The sequence below is a fragment of the Nicotiana tabacum genome, chromosome 18 (assembly GCF_000715075.1).
Source record: "Nicotiana tabacum cultivar K326 chromosome 18, ASM71507v2, whole genome shotgun sequence".
Classification (NCBI taxonomy): Eukaryota; Viridiplantae; Streptophyta; class Magnoliopsida; order Solanales; family Solanaceae; genus Nicotiana; species Nicotiana tabacum.
The window spans coordinates 110,961,505-110,982,754 of NC_134097.1; the positions used below are offsets into that span (position 1 = coordinate 110,961,505).

The 21,250-nt window shown below is 38.6% G+C and overlaps 1 protein-coding gene across 1 annotated transcript; it reads right to left on the reverse strand.

Annotated features, from left to right (window-relative positions):
- Positions 1 to 3,979: 3,979 nt before the first annotated feature.
- Positions 3,980 to 11,532, reverse strand: LOC142172632 (uncharacterized). Its single transcript, XM_075236297.1, has 5 exons — positions 11,461 to 11,532; positions 10,996 to 11,376; positions 10,857 to 10,910; positions 10,636 to 10,788; positions 3,980 to 4,075 (listed from the first exon to the last, which is right to left on the reverse strand). The coding sequence occupies exons 1-5, from the start codon at positions 11,530 to 11,532 to the stop codon at positions 3,980 to 3,982; spliced, it is 756 nt and encodes a 251-aa protein (XP_075092398.1).
- Between the last annotated feature and the right edge of the window lie 9,718 nt (positions 11,533 to 21,250).

Below are 21,250 nucleotides of genomic sequence, written 5' to 3' on the forward strand. Positions count from 1 at the left end.
AGGAAATATTATTGGTCGCAGGAAGGCAGGGTCACAAAGAAGATTATCAAACTGGGGCAGAAAATTTTCTCTCATTACGAAAATTTTCTTAAAATCAGATAGTCATTTGGGAAAGAGAGAAGATAACACAAATGTTGAAGGAAGAAAAATCCCCCAGCAATATACGAGAAGGGAGATACAAGTTTTAAGGGAAAAACAATCTTGGAAGAAGCAAGATAATCAGTATCATCCTCACCATTGTTAAAAGGAGAAAGATAATTCCCCAGCAATGTTATTCCCGACAGGTTTTAGGGAAGTGAAAGTACCAGCTTTAAAGGAAATAGTCTTTGAAGAAGGAAAATTACACATTGATGAAATAAAGTATCGGTGCTATCCCCAGCAATTTTCAGAGGAATAAAACACCAATTTTGAAGGAAGCAGTTGAAGAAGTCAGGAGCCCGCCTGGAGAATGGAGGCTGATTTATTTTAAGAAAGTTGTTGAAGTCAGGAGCCCGCCTGGAGAATGGAGGCTGATTTATTTTTCAAAGATTGAAGAAGTTAGGAGCCCGCCTGGAGAATAGAGGCTGATTTATTTTTCGAAGATTGAAGAAGTCAGGAGCCCGCCTGGAGAATGGAGGCTGATTTATTTTGAGAAAGTTGTTGAAGTCAGGAGCCCGCCTGGAGAATGGAGGCTGATTTATTTTTCGAAGATTGAAGAAGTCAGGAGTCCGCCTGGAGAATGGAGGCTAATTTATTTTTCAAAGATTGAAGAAGTCAGGAGCCCGCCTGGAGAATGGAGGCTGATTTATTTTTCGAAGTTGAAGAAGTCAGGAGCCCGCCTGGAGAATGGAGGTGTTAAAATTTTGAGAAAGTTGAAGAAGTCAGGAGCCCGCCTGGAAAATGTAGGTGTCAGAATTTAAGAAGTTATTGAAGTCAGGAGCCCGCGTGGAGAATGGAGGCTGAATTATTTTCAAAGTTTGAGAAGTCAGGAGCCCGCCTGGAAAATGGAGGTGTTAAAATTTTGAGGAAGTTGTTGAAGTCAGGAGCCTGCCTGCAGAACAGAGGAGTACATTTCAAGATCAAACAGAAGTCAGTAATGAGGGGGAGTACAACAAAGATCCCCAGCATAACAAGCTTTAATGTAGGAAGCAGTGTCCCCAGCAGACAGAACGGAATAATAAAACTTATGCTCAAAAAGGCAAAAGGCCAGTGTCATCCCCAACAGTTTTCGAAAGAAAGGCACCAGAGGGAACACAAGCCGACAAGAAAGCAAGGAAACCAGAGAAAGGGAAAGACAGATAAGATTTTGTAATTCTTAGTTTAGTCTAGCTTCTTATTTTCTTTTAGCATGGTGTAATAAGGAGATCAGTAAGCAGTAGCAACAGCATGCAACAACAGTAATAACCAAGTTATAGTTCCATGGTAGTCCCAGCTACCAAAACTTCCCGAACTACATTAACCTGATTCCCTTCTAGCTAGGGATATGTAGGAAACCTTTGAAGCAAAGGTTCGGTTAAAACTTTTTCAAAAAATGCTTCACACGGAGTATTCCAACAGGCAAAAATCGCTCGTATCCGCTCACTTTATCTTTGTACGAAAACTCTTCATGTTTTCGGACAAAGAGGGGCAGCTGTGAGCACGTGATTTTTGCCTCACAAGAACTACTCCAAAAGAAATCACAAATAATTTTTTTCTTTGTATGCAATTTTTGAGTTTTCGTGGCATTTCGTCTGTGCATGTTTATTTTATTCTAATTTAGGAAAAATAAAAAAAATGGTAATGCAGATGCATATGCATTTAGGAATTAATATCGCATTTTTAGAATTAATTAATCATGGGTTTATATAAAATGAAAAATACAAACAAAAAATATATACATTTAGGATTTGATTATATAATTTATTCGACATAAATGGAAAATCATAAAAATATGCTTGTTTGGTATTTTTAAGTTTGACCGTGTGATTTTGTACTTAATCTAATTTTGGAATTCAATTTAGGATTTTAAGGTTTTTAATTTTGAAAAAATTAGTTTAAAAAAAAGTAAAAGAAAATGAGTCATAAATGTGAAGGAAAATCGGACCTGGACCGAAATCCAGGCCCAAACCAAATTAACCCCCCCACCCCACACACACACAGCCCAATCCAAACACTCTTTTGCCCGATCCAAATCTCATAAGACATTCGAATGACGTCGTTTCAGCAGGCGATCAATCACAACCATTGATCCTGCATGATCCAACGACTCAAAGGCCGTCTCCTTTACCCATTCCCTGGCCCGACCCGTTGCCCGGTTCAAACCGACCCCCAATTAAAACCAAACGACATTGTTCCCCTCAAAGGAATTGATCCAGGCCGTTGATCTCGCTTGATCGAACGGCCAGGATTCATTTTCCCCCCTAGTATATATGCTTAAACTCCTCACCCACCCCCAAGCCAAACCCCCCCCCCCCATCTCTTCATCGTCTCTATGCTTTAGAGACCAGACGACCCTCCGCCCCTTCACCACCGTGCACCGCCCACCGGAAATCGCCTCACGGCGGTTCCGGTGGTCCAAACGAACCCATCTTAACACCCTCGACTCCTCTTAACCTCCCCGTTCCATATCCATAACCCATATCCCTCGAATCAGGTCCCAACGTCTCGAATCTTCGATCGAAGGTTGGCCTAAAAACCCAAACGTCTCTGATGGTCACCCCTTTAACACCATAGCACCTCCTTCACACCCTGAACCCAAATCCTTTACCCCCTTGGCTCGAATCTAGCAGCATCTTCTCGAATCTTCAATCAAAGATTCGAGCAAAGACTCAACTCACGACAAACCATCCCAAATAGATACCTAACACTCCCTTAACCTCCCTCATGACCAAACTACTGTTGTTTTGGTTCGAATCTAGCTAGAAACACTCGAACCCCAAATCGAAACAAACAGAACCCTAGAAAACCCAAAACTGGCTTCTGTCCAAATTTGAATTGCCTAATTGTCCATTTCTGATTGATTGTTGTAAGTATTGTAGGCAATTGTATAAATAGTTATCATCGATTAATTCAGGTTTTATTAGTAGTTTCGTCAAATGGTTTAAGGTCGAGTGTTGTATGTGTTGATCTTTAGACAATTAGCTTCAAAGCTTGTCAATATGCTGACAATGATCCTGCCTGATGTTGATTTTGATTTCAATTTCCAGTTTCAGTTTTTAATGGTTGGTTCTGTTAAGTCCCATGTGGTGTTAATATGGTTTGGATTCAAGTTGAGTCTGTTGTTTCCAGTTAGAATTCAGCCTTAGTCATTTAGTTTTTAAAATTTGGTAGGATGGATTGATTATAATTGTTATAGTTTGTTGTTTGGTCTAATCTATGAGGTTTGAATTGTTGTTTTGTTTTAACTAAGGAAATTGGTTATAGCTGATAAAGTACAAAGTATTGGGCTAGGACAGTAAATCACAGTGGTTTTCAGGGGCAATTTGGGAATGAAACAGTAGGAATAATATGTTAGTATTAGTGTGTTATTAGTGGAGTGTTAATGTCTTTAATTTAATGTGATAATGGGGAACAAAAGGAGTGGGGAGCTGAAAATCAGGGAAAAAGCTTCCTTAGTGGGATTTAAAGTAAAAAGAGCAGATTTTTAGTGGGAATTCTGATTTTGTTGAAAAGAGGAGGGGTCGGGCAGCACTTAGGGAGAGGGGAGGGTCTGGATAGAAAAGAGAGAACAGATTTTAAAAAAAAAAAAGAGCAGACTGAAAAAAGGAAAAAAAATCTGAAATACTGGAAAAGGAGAGGAAACAAATTCAGAAGAAAAAAATCAGAACTTTCATATTAAGAGTTAGAGTGTTGAGTTTAAACTTTTACATTAAGAGTTTCAGGCTGCTTTTCTTGAGTGTTTAGCAAATCAGAGGACTGTTTCCTTGCATTTGTCTGTGTTTCATTTTGTTACTGCTGGTTTTCAGTTTTAGTATTTCCTGGATTTACTGGTTGTTGTTGTACTGCTGTGTTGCTGTGTATGCTACTGCTGCTTTCTGCACTGATCCTCCTCTTCTTCTCTTTGCTTTCCAAATACCAGGTACTCAACTTTGATACCCTGGTTCTTGTAGTCTGAAACCTGAAGCATGAATACAAAAGAAATGAGGAGTTGAAGTTCTTAAAATTCATTATAGTTGTCCATTTGTTTATATGTACATTAAAATACCTTTCTTTCATTAGAGTCATGTAGTTGTTTGTTTATGTATAACTTGACACGCCTATTCTATAGTAATTTAGTTGTAAAATTCCCCCCCCCCCCTTTTCTGTATGCTTTTATTTAATAAAGACTAATGATGTAATAGTAGCGTTTTGTTATTTCAGTCTATTTTGTTTAAAAGCATGTTCAAAATACACATCAGGCCATAGGTCGATTATTCAATGGTTTAAATTATTTCAGTTAACAAATTGCTTATCTAATTTCGTAAGAACAAGTTCAATTGGTTAATTTCAGCATGTAAGTAGTCTAGGATAAAAAATCAGATTTTTCAGGTTCATTCATTCCAGTAGAACATTACTTTAAATTGATAGAAATTTGTTTAAAAATGATACCATTTTTAGTTTGGCAAATTATGAATATGTATAGAAACCATTAACTAAGTCCAATTTGAAGCGATATTGCCCAGGTCCGGTTTTACCCTCACACGTCGGACTTGGGCCCATAACAATTAAATAGATTGCTCTTACTACGTTCATTTTAGACTTAACGAATCATGTTCGAAACTCAATTATAATAACCCGTAAGTAAGTAATTAAAGTAGGACATTTTCTTCATTTATTTAAAAAAAAAAATAGAAAGTGTAGTCACTTTAGGATTGTATTTAAAATAAAGGAGTTGGGTCTCGCCATAGTACATCACAAATTGTGGGGCCCTCGGTAAATATTTACTTTAAAAATTGCTTAGACTTCGGAATGGACCGTTTAGCAAACTTTCACGGCCCTACCCAAAGTAAGTGATACGCTAGTCGCTTTAGGCGCGCCTTTAATAATTTAATTTTCTTAAAACTCGGGTGCACATTTATGTGACCCAAATCAAAATCTCAATAGAGTCGGAATATGTCGATAACCACGGGTACATTGATGTGACGTGGTTCAAGATATATTTTCACGATGTTGCAATTCTCTATAAAAATAATAATAACAATAAAGCGGTTAAAATTTGAAATTGTACTATAGTTTTTGAACATGTATTAAAATCAGATATTTTAGCCATTACAACAGTTTAAGCGACCGTGCTAGAACCACGGGATTCGGGGGTGCCTAACACCTTCCCTCGGGTCAACAGAATTCCTTACTTAGAATTTCTGGTTCGTAGACTTCCTTTGGAAAGTCGAATATTTTCCTCGATTCGGGATTAAAACGGTGACTTGGGACACCTCTAAATTTTCCAAGTGGCGACTCTGAAATAAACAAACAAATCCTGTTTCGATTGTCCTTTAATTGGAAAAAACTCCTTCACCCCTCGCGGGGACGGAAAAAGGAGGTGTGACAGTCTCATGATCCACGTGCCTCTATTTGTGACACAGAGGTGCAAAAGATTATCCATTTGCAGAAAATAGCAAATCAAATGCCAGATGCATTTACGGATCTGAAAAGGATAACAAAATCACATATCCCTGCAGAGAATGTTCCAATCCGTATTGATATCCCTATTGGACAATCTTCTAGTGTCATAGCTAATGAGTCAAAAGCACGCATAAAACATGGCAGACCATTAGGTTCTAAGGATCAAAATCCTAGAAAAAGGAAAACAAATGATCAAGATGACACTACGAAAGAGTCTCATAAAGAAATTCACGATTTAACCAATCCTGAGATTCATGAGGAAATCAATGAGCCTGAGACTCGAGAAAATAAGGAACTATCAATAAATCCAATCGATATTGAGACAAATTTAAATCGAATAGATATAGTGGTGGATTACATCTTTGCATATAATGTTGCATCTAGCATTATGCAAGAAAGTGAGGATCTTGAACCTCAATCTGTTGGAGAATGTCGACAAAGACTTGATTGGCCAAAGTGGCAAGAAGCAATCCAATTAGAGTTAAGTTCACTTGCAAAACGTGAAGTTTTTGGGCCTATAGTCCAAACACCTAATGATGTTAAGCCTGTTGGCTATAAATGAGTCTTTGTACGCAAAAGAAATGAGAAAAATGAGGTACAAAGATATAAGGCACGCCTTGTTGCACAAGGATTTTCACAAAGGCCTGGTGTCGATTATGAAGAGACATATTCTCCTGTTATGGATGCTATAACATTCCGTTTTCTCATTAGTTTTGTTGTCCATGAAAAGCTTGACATGCATTTAATGGATGTAGTTACAGCCTACCTTTACAGCTCACTTGATAATGAGATATACATGAAAATTCCCGAGGGATTTAAAATGCCTAACGCACAGAATTCAAAGTCTCGGGAAATATTTTCAATCAAATTGCAAAGATCTTTGTATGATCTAAAGCAATCAGGAAGAATGTGGTATAACCATCTTAGTGAGTACTTATTAAAGGAGGGTTATATAAATGATGCCATTTGTCCATGTGTTTTTATAAAGAAAACAACATCGGAATTTGTTGTACTTGTCGTATATGTCGATGACATAAACCTTATTGGAACTCCTACAGAACTCCAAAAGGCAATTGATTATTTAAAGAAGGAATTCGAGATGAAAGATCTCAGAAAGACAAAATTATGTCTCGGTTTGCAAATTGAACATTTGACAAATGGGATTTTTGTTCATTAATCTGCCTACATTAAAAGGGTATTGAAACGGTTTTACATGGATGGAGCACATCCATTAAGTGCTCCGATGATTGTTCGATCACTTGATGTGAATAAGGACCCGTTTCGACCTCAAGAAAAGAATGAAGAGCTTCTGGTCCTTAAGTACAATATCTTAGTGCAATTGGTGCACTAATGTATCTTGCTAACACTACAAGACCTGACATAAATTTTTCGGTTAATGTCTTAGCAAGATATAGCTCTGCTCCTACAAGGATACACTGGAATGAGATCAAACACATATTACGATATCTAAAAGGGACTACCGATATGGGATTATTTTATGGCAATGATTGCAATCCCGATCTTGTTAGTTATAACGATGCTGGGTATTTATCTGACTCGCATAAGGCTCGATCTCAAATAGGTTATGTGTTTACATGTGGCGGCACTGCCATATCTTGGCGATCGACTAAGCAATCAATCGTAGCTACTTCTTCTAATCATGCTGAGATAATTGTTATTCATGAAGCAAGTCGAGAATGTATTTGGTTGAGGTCTATAATACATCTTATCCGAGACAAATGTGGTTTGAAGTGTGAAAAACTACCCACAATTTTGACAATGCAGCATGCATAGCCCAATTGAAGGGAGGATTCATAAAAGGAGATAGGACAAAGCACATTTCACCAAAGTTATTTTTTACACATGATCTTCAAAAGAATGGTGATATCAATGTGTAACAGATTCGTTCAAGTAATAATATGGCTGATTTGTTCACCAAATCTCTACCAACATCAACCTTCAAGAAATTGGTGTACAAATTGGGATGCAAAGGCTCAAGGATGTGAGTTGATGCTCTCATCAGGAGGAGTTAATACGTGTTGTACTCTTTTTCCCTTACAAGGTTTTGTCCCATTGAGTTTTCCTTGCAAGGTTTTTAACGAGGCAATAAAAAGACGTATTTCTAATCATGTGTACTCTTTTTCCTTCACTAGGATTTTTTTTTTCTCATAGGGTTTTTTCCTAGTAAGGTTTTAACGAGACACTTTATCTTTGGACATCCAAGGGGGAGTGTTATGATAAATATCACATTATGGTGGATGTCTACTCTTCTTCCATGATCTTCATCTCAAATGCTTAATGACATATCCAATGACATATTTTGTATGTTCAATGACATATTCCATGACATATTTTATTCACTTTTTATGCCTATATAAAGATCTTGTAATAAATAGAAAAATACACACAATTGAAGAAAAAATAAGAATATCTTTTCCTCTCTATATCTCTTAGTTTGTTTTTGCTTGTTCTATTTTATTATTTTGGGTTATATTTTATAACATGCTCATTATTCTTTTAAAAATGTTTATAGTGGAGTAATTAGTATTCAATAGTTATAAGTGGACTGTCAAATTAACAAGGATTATTCAATAGTTAGCCGGTAGTATAGGAGTGCGGAACCAAAATGTGGTTTATTTTTACTCAAAATACTCAAATAAGTGTAAAAAAAAATTTACCAAACTATATATAACGCCACAAATAGTGGCGCTATACAGTAACGTTAACTGCACCGTTACTGTATAGCGCCACTATTTGTGGCGTTATACTGACACATCTTACATAGCGCCATTAATAGTGGTGCTATACGCTTTATTACCTGACCCCACCAATAATTTCTGGGTTCAATAATTTAAATGCGTATAAAGCCACTTTTTGTGGCGCTATATACAAAAAAAAAAAAACCGGGCTAGCCATTTTCTATATAAACATCGTTGAATCGCCACAACTTCATTCAAAAAAAATTTTTAACTCTTGTTGGTTTCTATTGTTGTTAAATTCTCCAACATTTTTTCATTATGTCTGAAGAACGTAGAATAAGAGTATCATTATATTGGGGGGTGAGGTTGTGATGGAGAATAACTCTGTGGGCTACAGTTTACCTGCTAAGTGTAATGTTAAATTGCCACTTTCAATGGAGTACGAAACATTGATATCGTTGTTATGCAAAAAAATGAGTGTAAGAAAACGTTCAGTGATACTCAAAGTAACCAGAAGATATCCGTATTCCGTTACGCCGCAAGGGGTTGCTTTTTACTCAGAGTTTAACATCGACGATGATGACACTTTGAGTGATTTCTTGAGGACTCCGGACAAATGCCGGGAATTTCTTGTAATCACAATGTTGGAGATGTACGTGAAGGTCGAAGACGTTCCAAAAAATGAGGTTATGCGTAGTAGAGATAACCCCCAGTCATCGGGTGGTTATTCTGGATCACTTTTTGCCGGACATGTTCCAGATGAAAGAATTTTTCTTGATTTAAATTTATCACCGTCGGCGAATGAGCAGCGAGAAAATAATTTATACCCTGCTTTCCATAATTCACAAGAAGAGTGGTAAACTTCAATTTTTATTTGTGTTAATTATGTATATTTTTGCGTATTGAATTAATTTTAACGCTCATTTATTTAATAGGGGGTACCGGCCGGATATGAATTTTACAAGTGGCCCATCCGGTAGTCATCACCTAACTGAAAACGTCCATCATGGAATGTCATCACATTACAACTTGTAAGTGAAAAGCTACAGCCATATATCAAGCATTTATTAATTTAGAACCTTATATTTTTGTTGAAATGTGCAGTGAAAACGAGCAAGTTGAACTACCCGTACTCATTCAATTGCCCGAAAACGACGTATTACATCAGGATCTGGCAGATGAACAGAGTGAGGAAGAGAACAGTGATTACAATAACAATGCCGATGAATCGGGAGACGAGACACCATTTGCTCGTGAGGATGGTGATGAAGAGGACGAGGAGGAAGGACCCGATTTGAAGAGAGCCCCCCATAGACGAAAAGTGAACGAGTCTGAAGTGCCGTTTCATTCAAGGGAGATTCCTTATATTGATAACTTGCCAGCCGTGCCGGATGTGGAAGCTCTCACAAGGGATTTTGATGAAATCCGGACAGCAATGTGGGATGAGTCTAGACCAACGGTGCTTGCAAAGGGGATGTTTTTTCCTGATAAAGCACGCGTAAGCAGGGCTTGTAAAATGCACAATGTTAAAGAGTGTCGTGAGATGCAGGTATCGGAGTCAAGTCCGACGGTATACAAGGCTATTTACCGCAGGTGGTTTTGGCCATGTAATTGGATGTTGCGTGCGTCGAAGAAGAAAACAGGTATGTGGAAAGTGGGTAAATACATTCCCACCCACACATGCGAAATGGACACTTTCAACGGGAATCACTTCAACTTGGATATTGACTTGATATCTCTTGTACTTATTCCGCACATCGAAGCGTCCATAAGGTATAAAATCAAAGAGTGCATTACAGCAGTCTACCAGGAATATGGCCACACAATTACTAAAAGAAAGGCATATCTTGGGCGCAAAAGAGCGTTTGAAATAGTCTATGGTAACTGGGATAAGTCATTTGCAGATCTGCCTAGCTACATGGCTGCACTGCAGCACTTTAACCCCGGAACAGTTATTGAATGGCAGCTTGAGCGGAGTCCGGGTAAACCAGAATATATATTCAATTACGTGTTCTGGGCGTTTAAGCCAGCAATTGATAGTTTTCCGTATTGCCGGCCCGTAATATCCATAGACGGAACTCATAACTATGGAAAGTACGATATCAAGCTATTGATAGTCGTGGCAGTGGATGCTAATGGACAAATATTTCCTCTAGCCTTTGCTATTTGTGCAAATGAAAGCACAGAGACGTGGACAATGTTTTTGAACCACTTGAAAGAGCACGTTGGCCTAAGTAGAAGTTAAGTTTAAGTTGTTGTGTTACTATACCAAATACTATAAAACGAAATGAGAACTAAAAAAAGTAACTGTCATATTCGACGAAATATTATTTACACCAAAAAAACAAAAAAATGGAAGACCGAATCAATATGTCACGCATCCGGTGTGTCTCAAAGTAGCCGTTGGCCTAAGGCGCATCCCCTGCCGCCCTGGTACGCTATCAGGATCATCATCATTAAGTCGTCTCCTTATGGCCGGATGCGGCACAGGATGACATGTATCGGTGGTGTTGTCAGGTCCAGTAGAAGGCTACATAATAATATCAAACTTAGTATAGAAAACTACATAATAATTCACAAAAATTTATATTAGCTTACCATAATCGTGTCTGGATCCTGAATGTAGTCATCTGTCGCAGCATCGCATGAAGCCTAAGAAAGTAAATTAATAAAGTTAAAACAAAATAAATAAGTTATAGTAAAAATAGTAATAAAATTAATACTAATAAACTCATACCTGCGCATGTGATGAGCTGCCATAACTCAGTCGGTGCCCACTATCAAAATCTCGGATCGGTCGAGACTCATCAGTGGTAGACGGGCCAGGGAAATATCTACCCAACTCCACTCCTTGAAAATCCGAGCCCATGATCAAGAATTGACCCGATGGGGTCACCTGCGACGTCCCTGGAGTGTCATAAATGCCAAGGCTGTAAGACGGCATGTCGGTCTCATGCATGCCACCTCCCATATCAGCAGCAACATCATCAGCAGGAGCCTCAAAGCCCCCTTGCTGGGGACCTCCTCTCCGCCCACGACCACGTCGTCCAGCACCAGCAGGTCGTCGTGGAGCAGCAGCAGCTCGTCGGCCACCACCTCGTGGTATACCACGACCTCGCTAGTACGTGGCTGGGTCAACATAATCTGGCTGGTGTGCCAAACGCTGATCCGATCAGCCTCGCTGCAGTGTCTGGGCAGCCACATCCATTAAGCGACGACTATAGTCCTGCATGATCACAGGGTCGTGGACATAACTCTGCATCTGCTGCCCCATACGATATACAGTATGCAATCCAATCGCCTGCACAAAAGTTTTTAATATAAACTACGTATTTGACTAGAAATTACTATTAATGTAATTGATAATAACAGAAAACATACCAGAGCCTCATGTCTCCCGGCGTATGAGACGTACCGACCATCTACCTGATGAACTGGGTTCCCGATAAAAAGTCGGGAAACAGTGCGGTACCATGCCATATAAACTTCGATAGGAAAGTGTTGCGGAGCTGGGGTCAAGTCCCCTCGGCTGTCCCAAATACCCAACTGCGCTGTCAGCCACTCAATAAATGTGTCGTCCACTCTCATCCTATCATCCCTCTCATAATGTAAAGGATCCCATGCAGGCTGAGTCGGTATAGACTGCGGAAATCCAAACTGACGAAATACTCGCTCTAAGGCATGATGCTCAACAATATCGAGGCACGTGAGAGGGACGGAAGCCCTCCAAATATGGCGACCGTGCGTGCAATACGCTGGCAGGGTACCTATCAGCTCTTCGATGTACGGCGTCCAGATGAACTATCAAATAATAATACAAACCGTTAGTATGCGCAACACCTAGTTAAACAATAATTGGTAAGTTTAGTTAGATATTCACCTGTGCATCCTCCAGAAAATCCAACACATCCCTACAGAAGGGGAGATTATGATGGCCATGATACTCTCGTGCAAGTCTACGACGCAATACCCACCTACAAGCTAGAGGGAGATCAGGAATATGTACATTAGCCGGTAGCTGTGGTAGAGGTGGCCGAAGTTGCAGAAATCGCTCCCACACCCAAACCTAAAACAGAAAGTTGACGTAAAGATTAACTATAACTAGGTAGAATTGTAACTAAACGACAAATTATTTGAATAAGTTGTCACCTGTAGAAGTGGCAGAAAGCCACAAACGTCTCTCTGTGTGCCCATGGATGCCCGGCATATCTGCCTGTACAAAAAAGATATGACAGCACCACCCCAGCTGTAGCCGACTGTATCATCGAAGTCCGCAATATGATGCAGAAAACGAAGGCTCACTAGGTTCCCCGAAGTGTTCGGGAACAAGACCCCCCCTCCCCCAAATAGAAGGAGCAACAACAGCCTCTTATATTGCTCCACATCCACCTCCGCTGAGTCGTCGGTGATAGTATCGTGGATCTGCACCAAGTGGTCTCTAATGGGGACCAACTGCATACGACTGCTCCCAATTGCTACATCTGGGTCCTCGGACTTGAAGCCCGTGAGCCTGTGCAGCATATCCATATATGAAGCCTGGTTAAAATATCTCATGTTCCCAGGCAGTAAAACTGGCAAGCCATCGGTGGACAGGCCATATAAAATCTCAACGTCCTGGAGTGTGATGGTGGCTTCGCCGATGGGCAAATGGAAAGTGTGCGTCTCCGGTCGCCACCGCTCAATCAACGCCGTGATCAAAGCATAGTCGAGCTGTATCCGGCCAATGCTAATGATCCTATATAATCCTATCTCCTCCAGGTGATGGACCACACGGGGATGTAGAACGCGGGGAGGAGTCAAAAACTCCCACAATAAATCCACTCTCCTGCCCCGGAAAGTCTGCGTAAGCAACTCTCTCCCCCCATATATGCTCGAATCTATGTTGGGGCTGTAGGGGTAGTAGCTCCGACGTCCGAGGGCCAGGATGTATAGGTGCATCCATGTCGTCAACTGCATATTCATAATTTTTAATAACTATCATTAAAATTTATGTGTGTTTTTTATAATTTAAATTCATATTTTTTAACAACTTAATTGTAAAAATTATATATATACTTATGGGTTTCGTGCTTGATTTTCTGAGGCCCAGTGGTACCAAACTATCATTAATAATTTTATGTTTTTTTAATAATTTTTATTCATATTTTTTAATAACTTAATTGTAAAAATTATATATACCTATATATAATTTTTATAATTATGGGTTTCGTGCTAGATTTTCTGAAGCTCAGTGGTACCAAACTATCATTAATAATTTTATGTTTTTTTAATAATTTTTATTCATATTTATTTAATAACTAAATTGTAAAAATAATATATATATATATATATATATATATATATATATATATATATATTATAATTATGGGTTTCGTGCTAGATTTTCTGAGGCCCAGTAGTACCAAACTATCATTAATAATTTTATGTTTTTTTAATAATTTTTATTCATATTTATTTAATAACTAAATTGTAAAAATAATATATATATATATATATATATATATATATATATTATAATTATGGGTTTCGTGCTAGATTTTCTGAGGCCCAGTAGTACCAAACTATCATTAATAATTTTATATTTTTTTTATAATTTTTATTCATATTTTTTAATAAATTAATTGTAAAAATTATATGTATATATATATATATATATTATAATTATGGGTTTCGTGCTAGATTTTCTGAGGCCCAGTAGTACCAAACTATCATTAATAATTTTATGTTTTTTTTATAATTTTTATTCATATTTTTTAATAAATTAATTGTAAGAATTATATATATATATATATATATATATATATATATATATATATATATATATAATTATGGGTTTCGTGCTAGAATATAAGATAATTAAACAATTACTACACAATACTACGCTACAAGGCTCTACATTTTACTACGCTAAAAGGGTCTACGTTTTACTACGCTAAAAAGGTCTACGTTTTACTACGCTAAAAAAGTCTACATTTTACTACGCTAAAAAATAATCTAAACTAAACGGCATAAAAACACATAAATATACATGAGGATAATAACAAACACATTTTTAGACTAATTTACATATTTTTATACAACACTAAAATTAAATTCGGATAAAATTTAACATGCTAGTTTCGAAAAAAATAAACACAAACCGAAATAGAACACATACAATCAAGTAATATGCATTGTTATAAAAGTTTCAACTTAAAATAAATCGAAATACCTCGATTTAGAATTTTCGGAATGTAGATAGATCGAAATTTTGACTCCGGAAGAGTGAATCCACAATAACACGAAGCTCTACTCGACAGTGGGACCACAAATATTAAACTTTTACGTGACGGGGGGACCCAAAAACTTTTTTTTTAAAAAATGGGGGCAGAATCGGTGGTGGGGGGGGGGCAGAAATGAGAAATGAGGGAGATGGAACGAAGAAGAAGAAGATGGAGGATTTGTATTAAGGGGTATAGCACCACTATTAATGGCGCTATGTGTTCAGGTAATAAAGCGTATAGCGCAATTATTTGTGGCGTTATATATAGTTTGGTAACTTTTTTTTACACTTATTTGAATATTTTGAGTAAAAATAAACCACATTTTGGTTCCGCCCTCGGCAGTATAGGGCGTCTATAAAGAAGACGAGCGGCTGGTCAAAGAGTGTCATTTTCAAGTCAAAATAAACTTTAACCTTTTCTCCTGACAACTTATTTACGTACATGCTTTTCACCACGTAACCTATTTTTGTCCTTTACTCCCAATCTAATGCATTTTTAATGCACCTACCTTCAACGTTTTAACATTTTATTTTATTTTATTTTCTTACAACTTACTACACAATAGTATAATATTAAACACGATACGAAACCAAGAAAGATTGGACAACCAAAATTGACTTATTCATCCCATTATTCTCACATTTACAACTTTGAACGTGTTTCTCATTTCTTAAATTGATTTTCCCTTTGTTAATTTGAAATAACAAATAAAGCAGTTACTTTAGTTTATTATGCACATATATTCTAATAAAGGGTTTCGAAATATTTTCTATTGATAACATGTTTACATTTTACTGTTTTCTCTTGTAACATTTGAATGTGCCAAAAATATGCAAAAGTTTCTTAATCATTCAATGCATGTCACGATTTAGAATATTTTATTCTTGAAAACTCATAACACGTACCTTTACAAGATTCATAAAGTAACTTTTAACTTGGGTAAACTCATAGTTCTTTTCATTAGGAAATTTCTTATCTCATTAGTCTTTACTTAAATTTAACACCGCTCTGCTAGCAGTTAATCTCAAATCTAAACACCATTCCGGTCATGAATTTACTAAATAGATGGTATCATGACTTATTTTTGCCTATCAACTCTAGCATTTGTATATTTATACTGTTCACTAAAAGAAAAAGAAAAAAAGAAAAAAAAACTCGTTCAAGCATCCGTTATATTTATTTTTTTTTTAAAAAAAAAATCGATTGCAAGAGAGAATAACAAAGTTAATAGATGGATATTGAATATAATTATATCTCTAACTTTATTGTCTTACTTCAGTATCTGACACTCAAACATGCTAAATATAGAAACAATTATCATGAGGTTTGTACTAATTTGTCAGTGCTCGTCTATTTGTACTTCAAAATCCTTTGTTTTTGTTTTCCCTACTAGGGATCAATTTCCTGAGGAAAACTTCCTTATCCAACGTAACTTGATTCACATAAAATCCTTTTAGCAGAAGGGAAAAAAGAGAATCTTCATATGAAACGCAAAGTTGTGGCCACATGTTCGCGCAACTGGTCCAGGGGATACGTTTATTTTCCTTTGTTTTTTTCTATTTCTGGTTCTTAATCAGCCACCCCCTTAACTTTAGCCATATGTAGCAAAACCGAGACAGCGATGGGTTCTATGATCTGCCCCTAAGGGCCGAAATGGGAATCCTAATGGATATATGCAGCTGAAATATGCTAATAGTGTTTACCCGTAAAACGATACAATTGAATTTATACGTGGTTTCTAAACAAATGAACTAATTTATTCCAGAAATAATAAAATAATTGAAGAATAATATGATACTTAGCCTCAGAATGTAGATAGAATAGCAAAAATAACGATTCCGAGAACAAGATTTCCGGACACAACAATGATGAGATCAAAAGCAAGAAAGTAAATGATATTAAGCTTTATTTAGAGTGTTGTATAAGTTTGCTAGAAAATTCATGTCCTTTACAATGATAACTAGGCTCACAATTTATAGCCGTGTCTAGGGAAGGAGGTCCTAGGATCGTGCCATCCTTTAATGTCAGTTATGAGGGCCATTGGTGAAGGTGTAACGGTGACCATAAATGTCAAATTAATTCTCTGTCACGAGCCGTCGTCCTTAATGCTTTAGAATAATCCTTATTAAATGCCACAGGGCGCAAAGAATTTAATATATCTTTATGAGCGTTATCCTTTCCGGGTGACAAGCGAAATAGTTATGCCCGGCCATCCCCATTTTGGGTTCCACGTGTCCTTCCCTTGGATGGCCACGTGTTATTACATATTTTACCCTATACAGATAGTCCCCCTACTTTCCGGTGACATTACTTTTGTGTCACCGTAAAGTTGGTAGAAACACTCTTTTGGCGGAATTACTATAACTCCATTTGCGGTCCTCTGACGATTGATTAGACGCACGTCTCTTCGCATTTATTGCCCTGAACACGCGTCATCCCACGATTCAGCTTTTACAGTTTTTGCTGGTTATCGAGGTAATCATGACCATGAATTTAGCCGCCAAAATTTTACTTATACGCATCATCATTTTCCTTATGCACTTCATAATTTCTTGAACTTCTAACTTGCATCTTTTGTTTTCCATCTTTTCTCTAATTCTCTTCGTTCAAATACATTTTTCTTCCTCTATTCAAATGGCTTCCTTTTCAAAGAGTGCTGGTTCTTCAAAGGGCAAGAACAAAGATGAAGATTCTGCTCCTCCAACAGTAAGTTCCATCATCCCCACAAGTCTTAACACCACAAAGGATTTCGAGGAAAAATTCCCTACTATTAACCCTCGTTCATGAGCTGTTAGTAGGTATCCTTTTTCTATCCGTTCTTTCAGTATTCCTACTGTGAAGAAATATTGCCGCTTCCATGACTTAGATATTGTTACTTCAAATCTATCGGAGCGGGTGACCCTTCCCAGGGAGGGTTTTACATATTTTTACACGTATCCCTTTACTTTGGGTGCGTTTTCTTTGAGAGAAGAACTGGATTCCGTGATTGCGGAGTTTTGCCTCCACTACCAAATATGTTTGACACAGGTGAGTCCGTCTATATGGATGACGGTGGCCTAACTTCGACGCCTGTGCCAGGAGACTGGAGAAGAGCTAACCTTAGCTCATACGATGAATCTCTATTCTCCCAAGATTTTCTGTAGGGGAATGATAAACCTCTGTAAGCCTGACCACCATGCTCTGTTGATCAGCATGGATGATGATAACGATTGTGGATGGACGGAACGGTTCGTTGCAGTTGCCATCGATAAAATCATTCCGACAACGGCTTCATCCTTTCCGGCTACATAGAATCGCACTCATAAGACCTTTTCAATTTATACTTCTCTTTACTAAATATTCCCTTTGACTGTATTGACTCTTCATCTCGTCATGTATTTCAGCAACTCGATGGGTCCCACCGACGGTGGAAGGCTTGGACCGGTGGGTCCAAAAGATCTTAGATGTTACGATGCCCGAAACTCGTTTGTGAAAAGTATTGTCCCTGAAATATGGGTGGACGGCCAAAAATCATGGTAATTTGAACTTGCCTTGCTTTTATTCTTTAATGTGAAGAACTTGGTTGAACCCTTCTGACTTGTTCGTGAAATTAGGTCTACCTGCGGTCTGCGGGCTCTATTACTGTCCCCGGGGAGGATGTCTTGGCTGATCTTGCTGATGCAACGAGGCTGCTTCAGGAGGAACTTACTCGAACAGGTATCTCTCAGCACTGCTTCGGGCGCACATGTTTCACCACGGGGTTCCCGGCCGTAGAGGAAGCAACCAAAGAGAAGGCGTTCTTCCTCGGCAAGGAAAATAATAAAAGGGAGAAGACTGCTGCCCCGAGTCATCTCCGGAAGTCATGATCACTAGCCCTTCTCCCGAGCTGGTCATAGACACCGCGATGTTCGACGATGATGGAGAAGCTAGTAATGATGAGGTTCTATACACAAAAGGCGTTGTTCATCATCAACTCAACAGAATGCTCCATCTACTGAGTTAATTGTTCCAACTGAGGACGATGTCTCGGTGCTCTAGGGAGTTTGATTTGGTAGAAAATGTCAATTCCCGTTACCGGGTCCCAACTGTTGTGCCCGGTGCTGAGTCTTTGCCGTCTTTGGTTGGTGAGCACCTAACCACCAGCACTTCACTTGATGTGAGTGATTCGCACCTTTCAACTCCATCAGTTTCATCACCATCTTCGCTATCACCAGCAACTGCTACATCATTTCTATCTTCGTCCACTCTCCCACCGGCAGCTACTACATCGCCTCCACCGGTCGCATCTGATCAAGAAGGATATATCCCTCATCCCCAGTCCCCAGTTCATGGGAATTTGGGGTAGAATTATGCCACCCCTTCTGAAGATCTGTAGAGGAGGAGGAGTGTGACCGTCTCGGTCTCTACCGGGTGCAACCTGCTTTCTCGACAGGTAGAGCTTGCGAACTTTTTGAAGCCTCTAGCTTTGGATAGAGATTGGGAAAGGATCCAAGCACTCTCGGGCGAGTGCTTGATAAACAATGCCATGCGTAATTCTGTAGCGGTGCGTCCTTTTCTTCCTTTGTAATTTCTTCCACTTTTGCCTGAATGCATTCTAAGTTTTTGTTTCTCTTGTTTTGTAGGCCAACTTTCTTGCTTCCGAAGGCCTTCAGAGGTTGATTCGTGAAAGGGAGGAACTTACCTCTGAGCGGGATCAACTTTTGGTAGAATGGGACCAAACCGTTCTCCGCCTCTGGGAATTGGAAACCAAAGCCACTAAGGCAGTTGTGTTAGAGGCTCGTTTGCAGCAAGGGAGCAAAAAGTGGTGAACTTTAGCCAAGAAATTGGCCCGCTGAGGGTTAGATTCGATGAATCTAAGGCTAAATGAGGTGAAGTCCAGGACATTGTTCTTGCTGCAACCGAGCGTGAGGATGCCACCGATGAAAAGGTGACTGAATTAGAAGCATCCTTGAACTCCAAAATTGAAGAGCTTACTGCTGTGAGGGCGAAACATGCCCAAGAACCACAAAAAGACTATCGATCATAACAGTCTCTTTAGTTCAACCGTCCGTTACCTTGATGTTAGCCTCAGATCTGTTAGGTCATCTCGGGAAAGCCTTTCTGCCGAGGTAACTCAACTCAAAGAAGAACTTAAGCACCGAGCAGCTTCCCTCATTGTTGAAAAAACTTATTCCTCGTACAACATGAGGAGAAAAACCTTGTAAGAGGCCAAAGCAGACATTATTGACTTTGATGCTGAAATTGCTAAGGCTCGAAAGCTTACTACTAAAAATGGACTCCCGGCGCAGTCTACCGCTCCTGGTTCTTTTGGTTCTAGTTCCGAGTTTTTGAGGACTGAAGAGGAATCGGAACATGATGATGCTGAAGACCTAACCAGGGAAAATGTTGAGCCATCGGTGGAACCACCTACTTCTCCCCGGGGCGCGGACACTTCTCTTACTCCTAGTTCCGGAGGTGCTTCAATTTAACTTTTCTTTTTCCATTCCTATACTTTTTGCCTTTTTGGCATGTTTTTTGTAAATAAAGACATATTTTTTCTCAACTATGATTTTAGTCTTACCTTTTTTTGAGTACCCATGCAAGTCTTTAACTTTTGCATTTGCCTAAGAATTCTATTTTGCGCATGTTTTGCTGTTTGCATTTTGCTATGTGAGAACTCGAATGCTTTCTCCTTGAAGCATTTTGGCCCCGAGCATTATCTCTTTCACATAAAGGTTTCTATAAGTGTTTGTGCAGGTTTACTTTTGCATCCTTTTATGTTCATCTTCGGATGTATTTCCTCCTGAAGGCATTTTAATTCCGAGCATAGATTATTCTGAAATCGACCCTTTAACTTGAGGGTTTTCATAAGAGAGGGCCCTCTTATGTTTATGGTGCTTGAGGACGTCTCCTGTTCATTATGGCACTAACATTTGAAGTGCTTGTTTAACTTTCAAATGAAGGAGTTAGTTCATCGTTCAGACTAGAAATAAGATAAAAATAAAAGGATTTCATTTTATGTAATTTCCTCTATTTTCAAAAGTATACAATCATTTTCTATGCTAAAAAAATAAATAGCCATTACTTGTGGCTATCTTATACTTTGTTTCTACAGGGCTAGCTGCGCAGTCTCGATCCCGAGGACACATTTCCTTTTCTTGATTTTCATTCCTGGTTGACGAGGCAATTACTAGTGTCGTATCCTCATATCCTTACCCCTAGTTTTCAAATATAGAGAATGCGCATTGGAACATTGGAAGTCTTGTACCTTCAAAAATTCCACCAATGGATTGCCAGATAATCCTTCACTTAGTAACACATCTTACTTTCCCTCAGAAATCTATGCTATCGAGCAAAAGATTATCTAACAATCCTCTAGTGAATTGTGCTCATGAACGGTCGGGTAACCTTTTCTCAATAGCAAACTTAACTTCCCAGTAGGAATTTGCTATAGAGCCAAAGACTATCTAACCATCCCCGAGTAGAAATTTGTTGATTTGCCTTGATATTAAAGGTCTTACTACTACTATCCTCGTAGTATACTTTCCATTGTTGCCTCGTTAAAAACCTTGCCAGAAAAACCCAATTGGGACAAAAACTGAGCGAAGGAAAAAAGAGTTCAGTACATACTTTTCGCTCGGATAATGTTGATCAGCAATAATATCTTTTGAGGTATGCCACGTTCCAATTGCTAAGTAGCTTATCTCCATTTTGATTTTCCAACTCGTATGAACCTTTCCCAGTGATGGCTGGAACCCGATAGGGACCTTC

What these genes read in the sequence shown, in the direction of transcription:
- LOC142172632 (XM_075236297.1), bottom strand. Translation starts at nt 11,532, where the DNA reads ATGGGGCAGCAGATGCAGAGTTATGTCCACGACCCTGTGATCATGCAG. An exon ending in ATAGTCGTCGCTTAATGGAT is followed by an intron (nt 11,377 to 11,460) that starts GTGGCTGCCCAG and finishes GCCACGTACTAG; the next exon opens with CGAGGTCGTGGTATACCACG. An exon ending in CTTTGAGACACACCGGATGC is followed by an intron (nt 4,076 to 10,635) that starts GTGACATATTGA and finishes TTCATGCTTCAG; the next exon opens with GTTTCAGACTACAAGAACCA.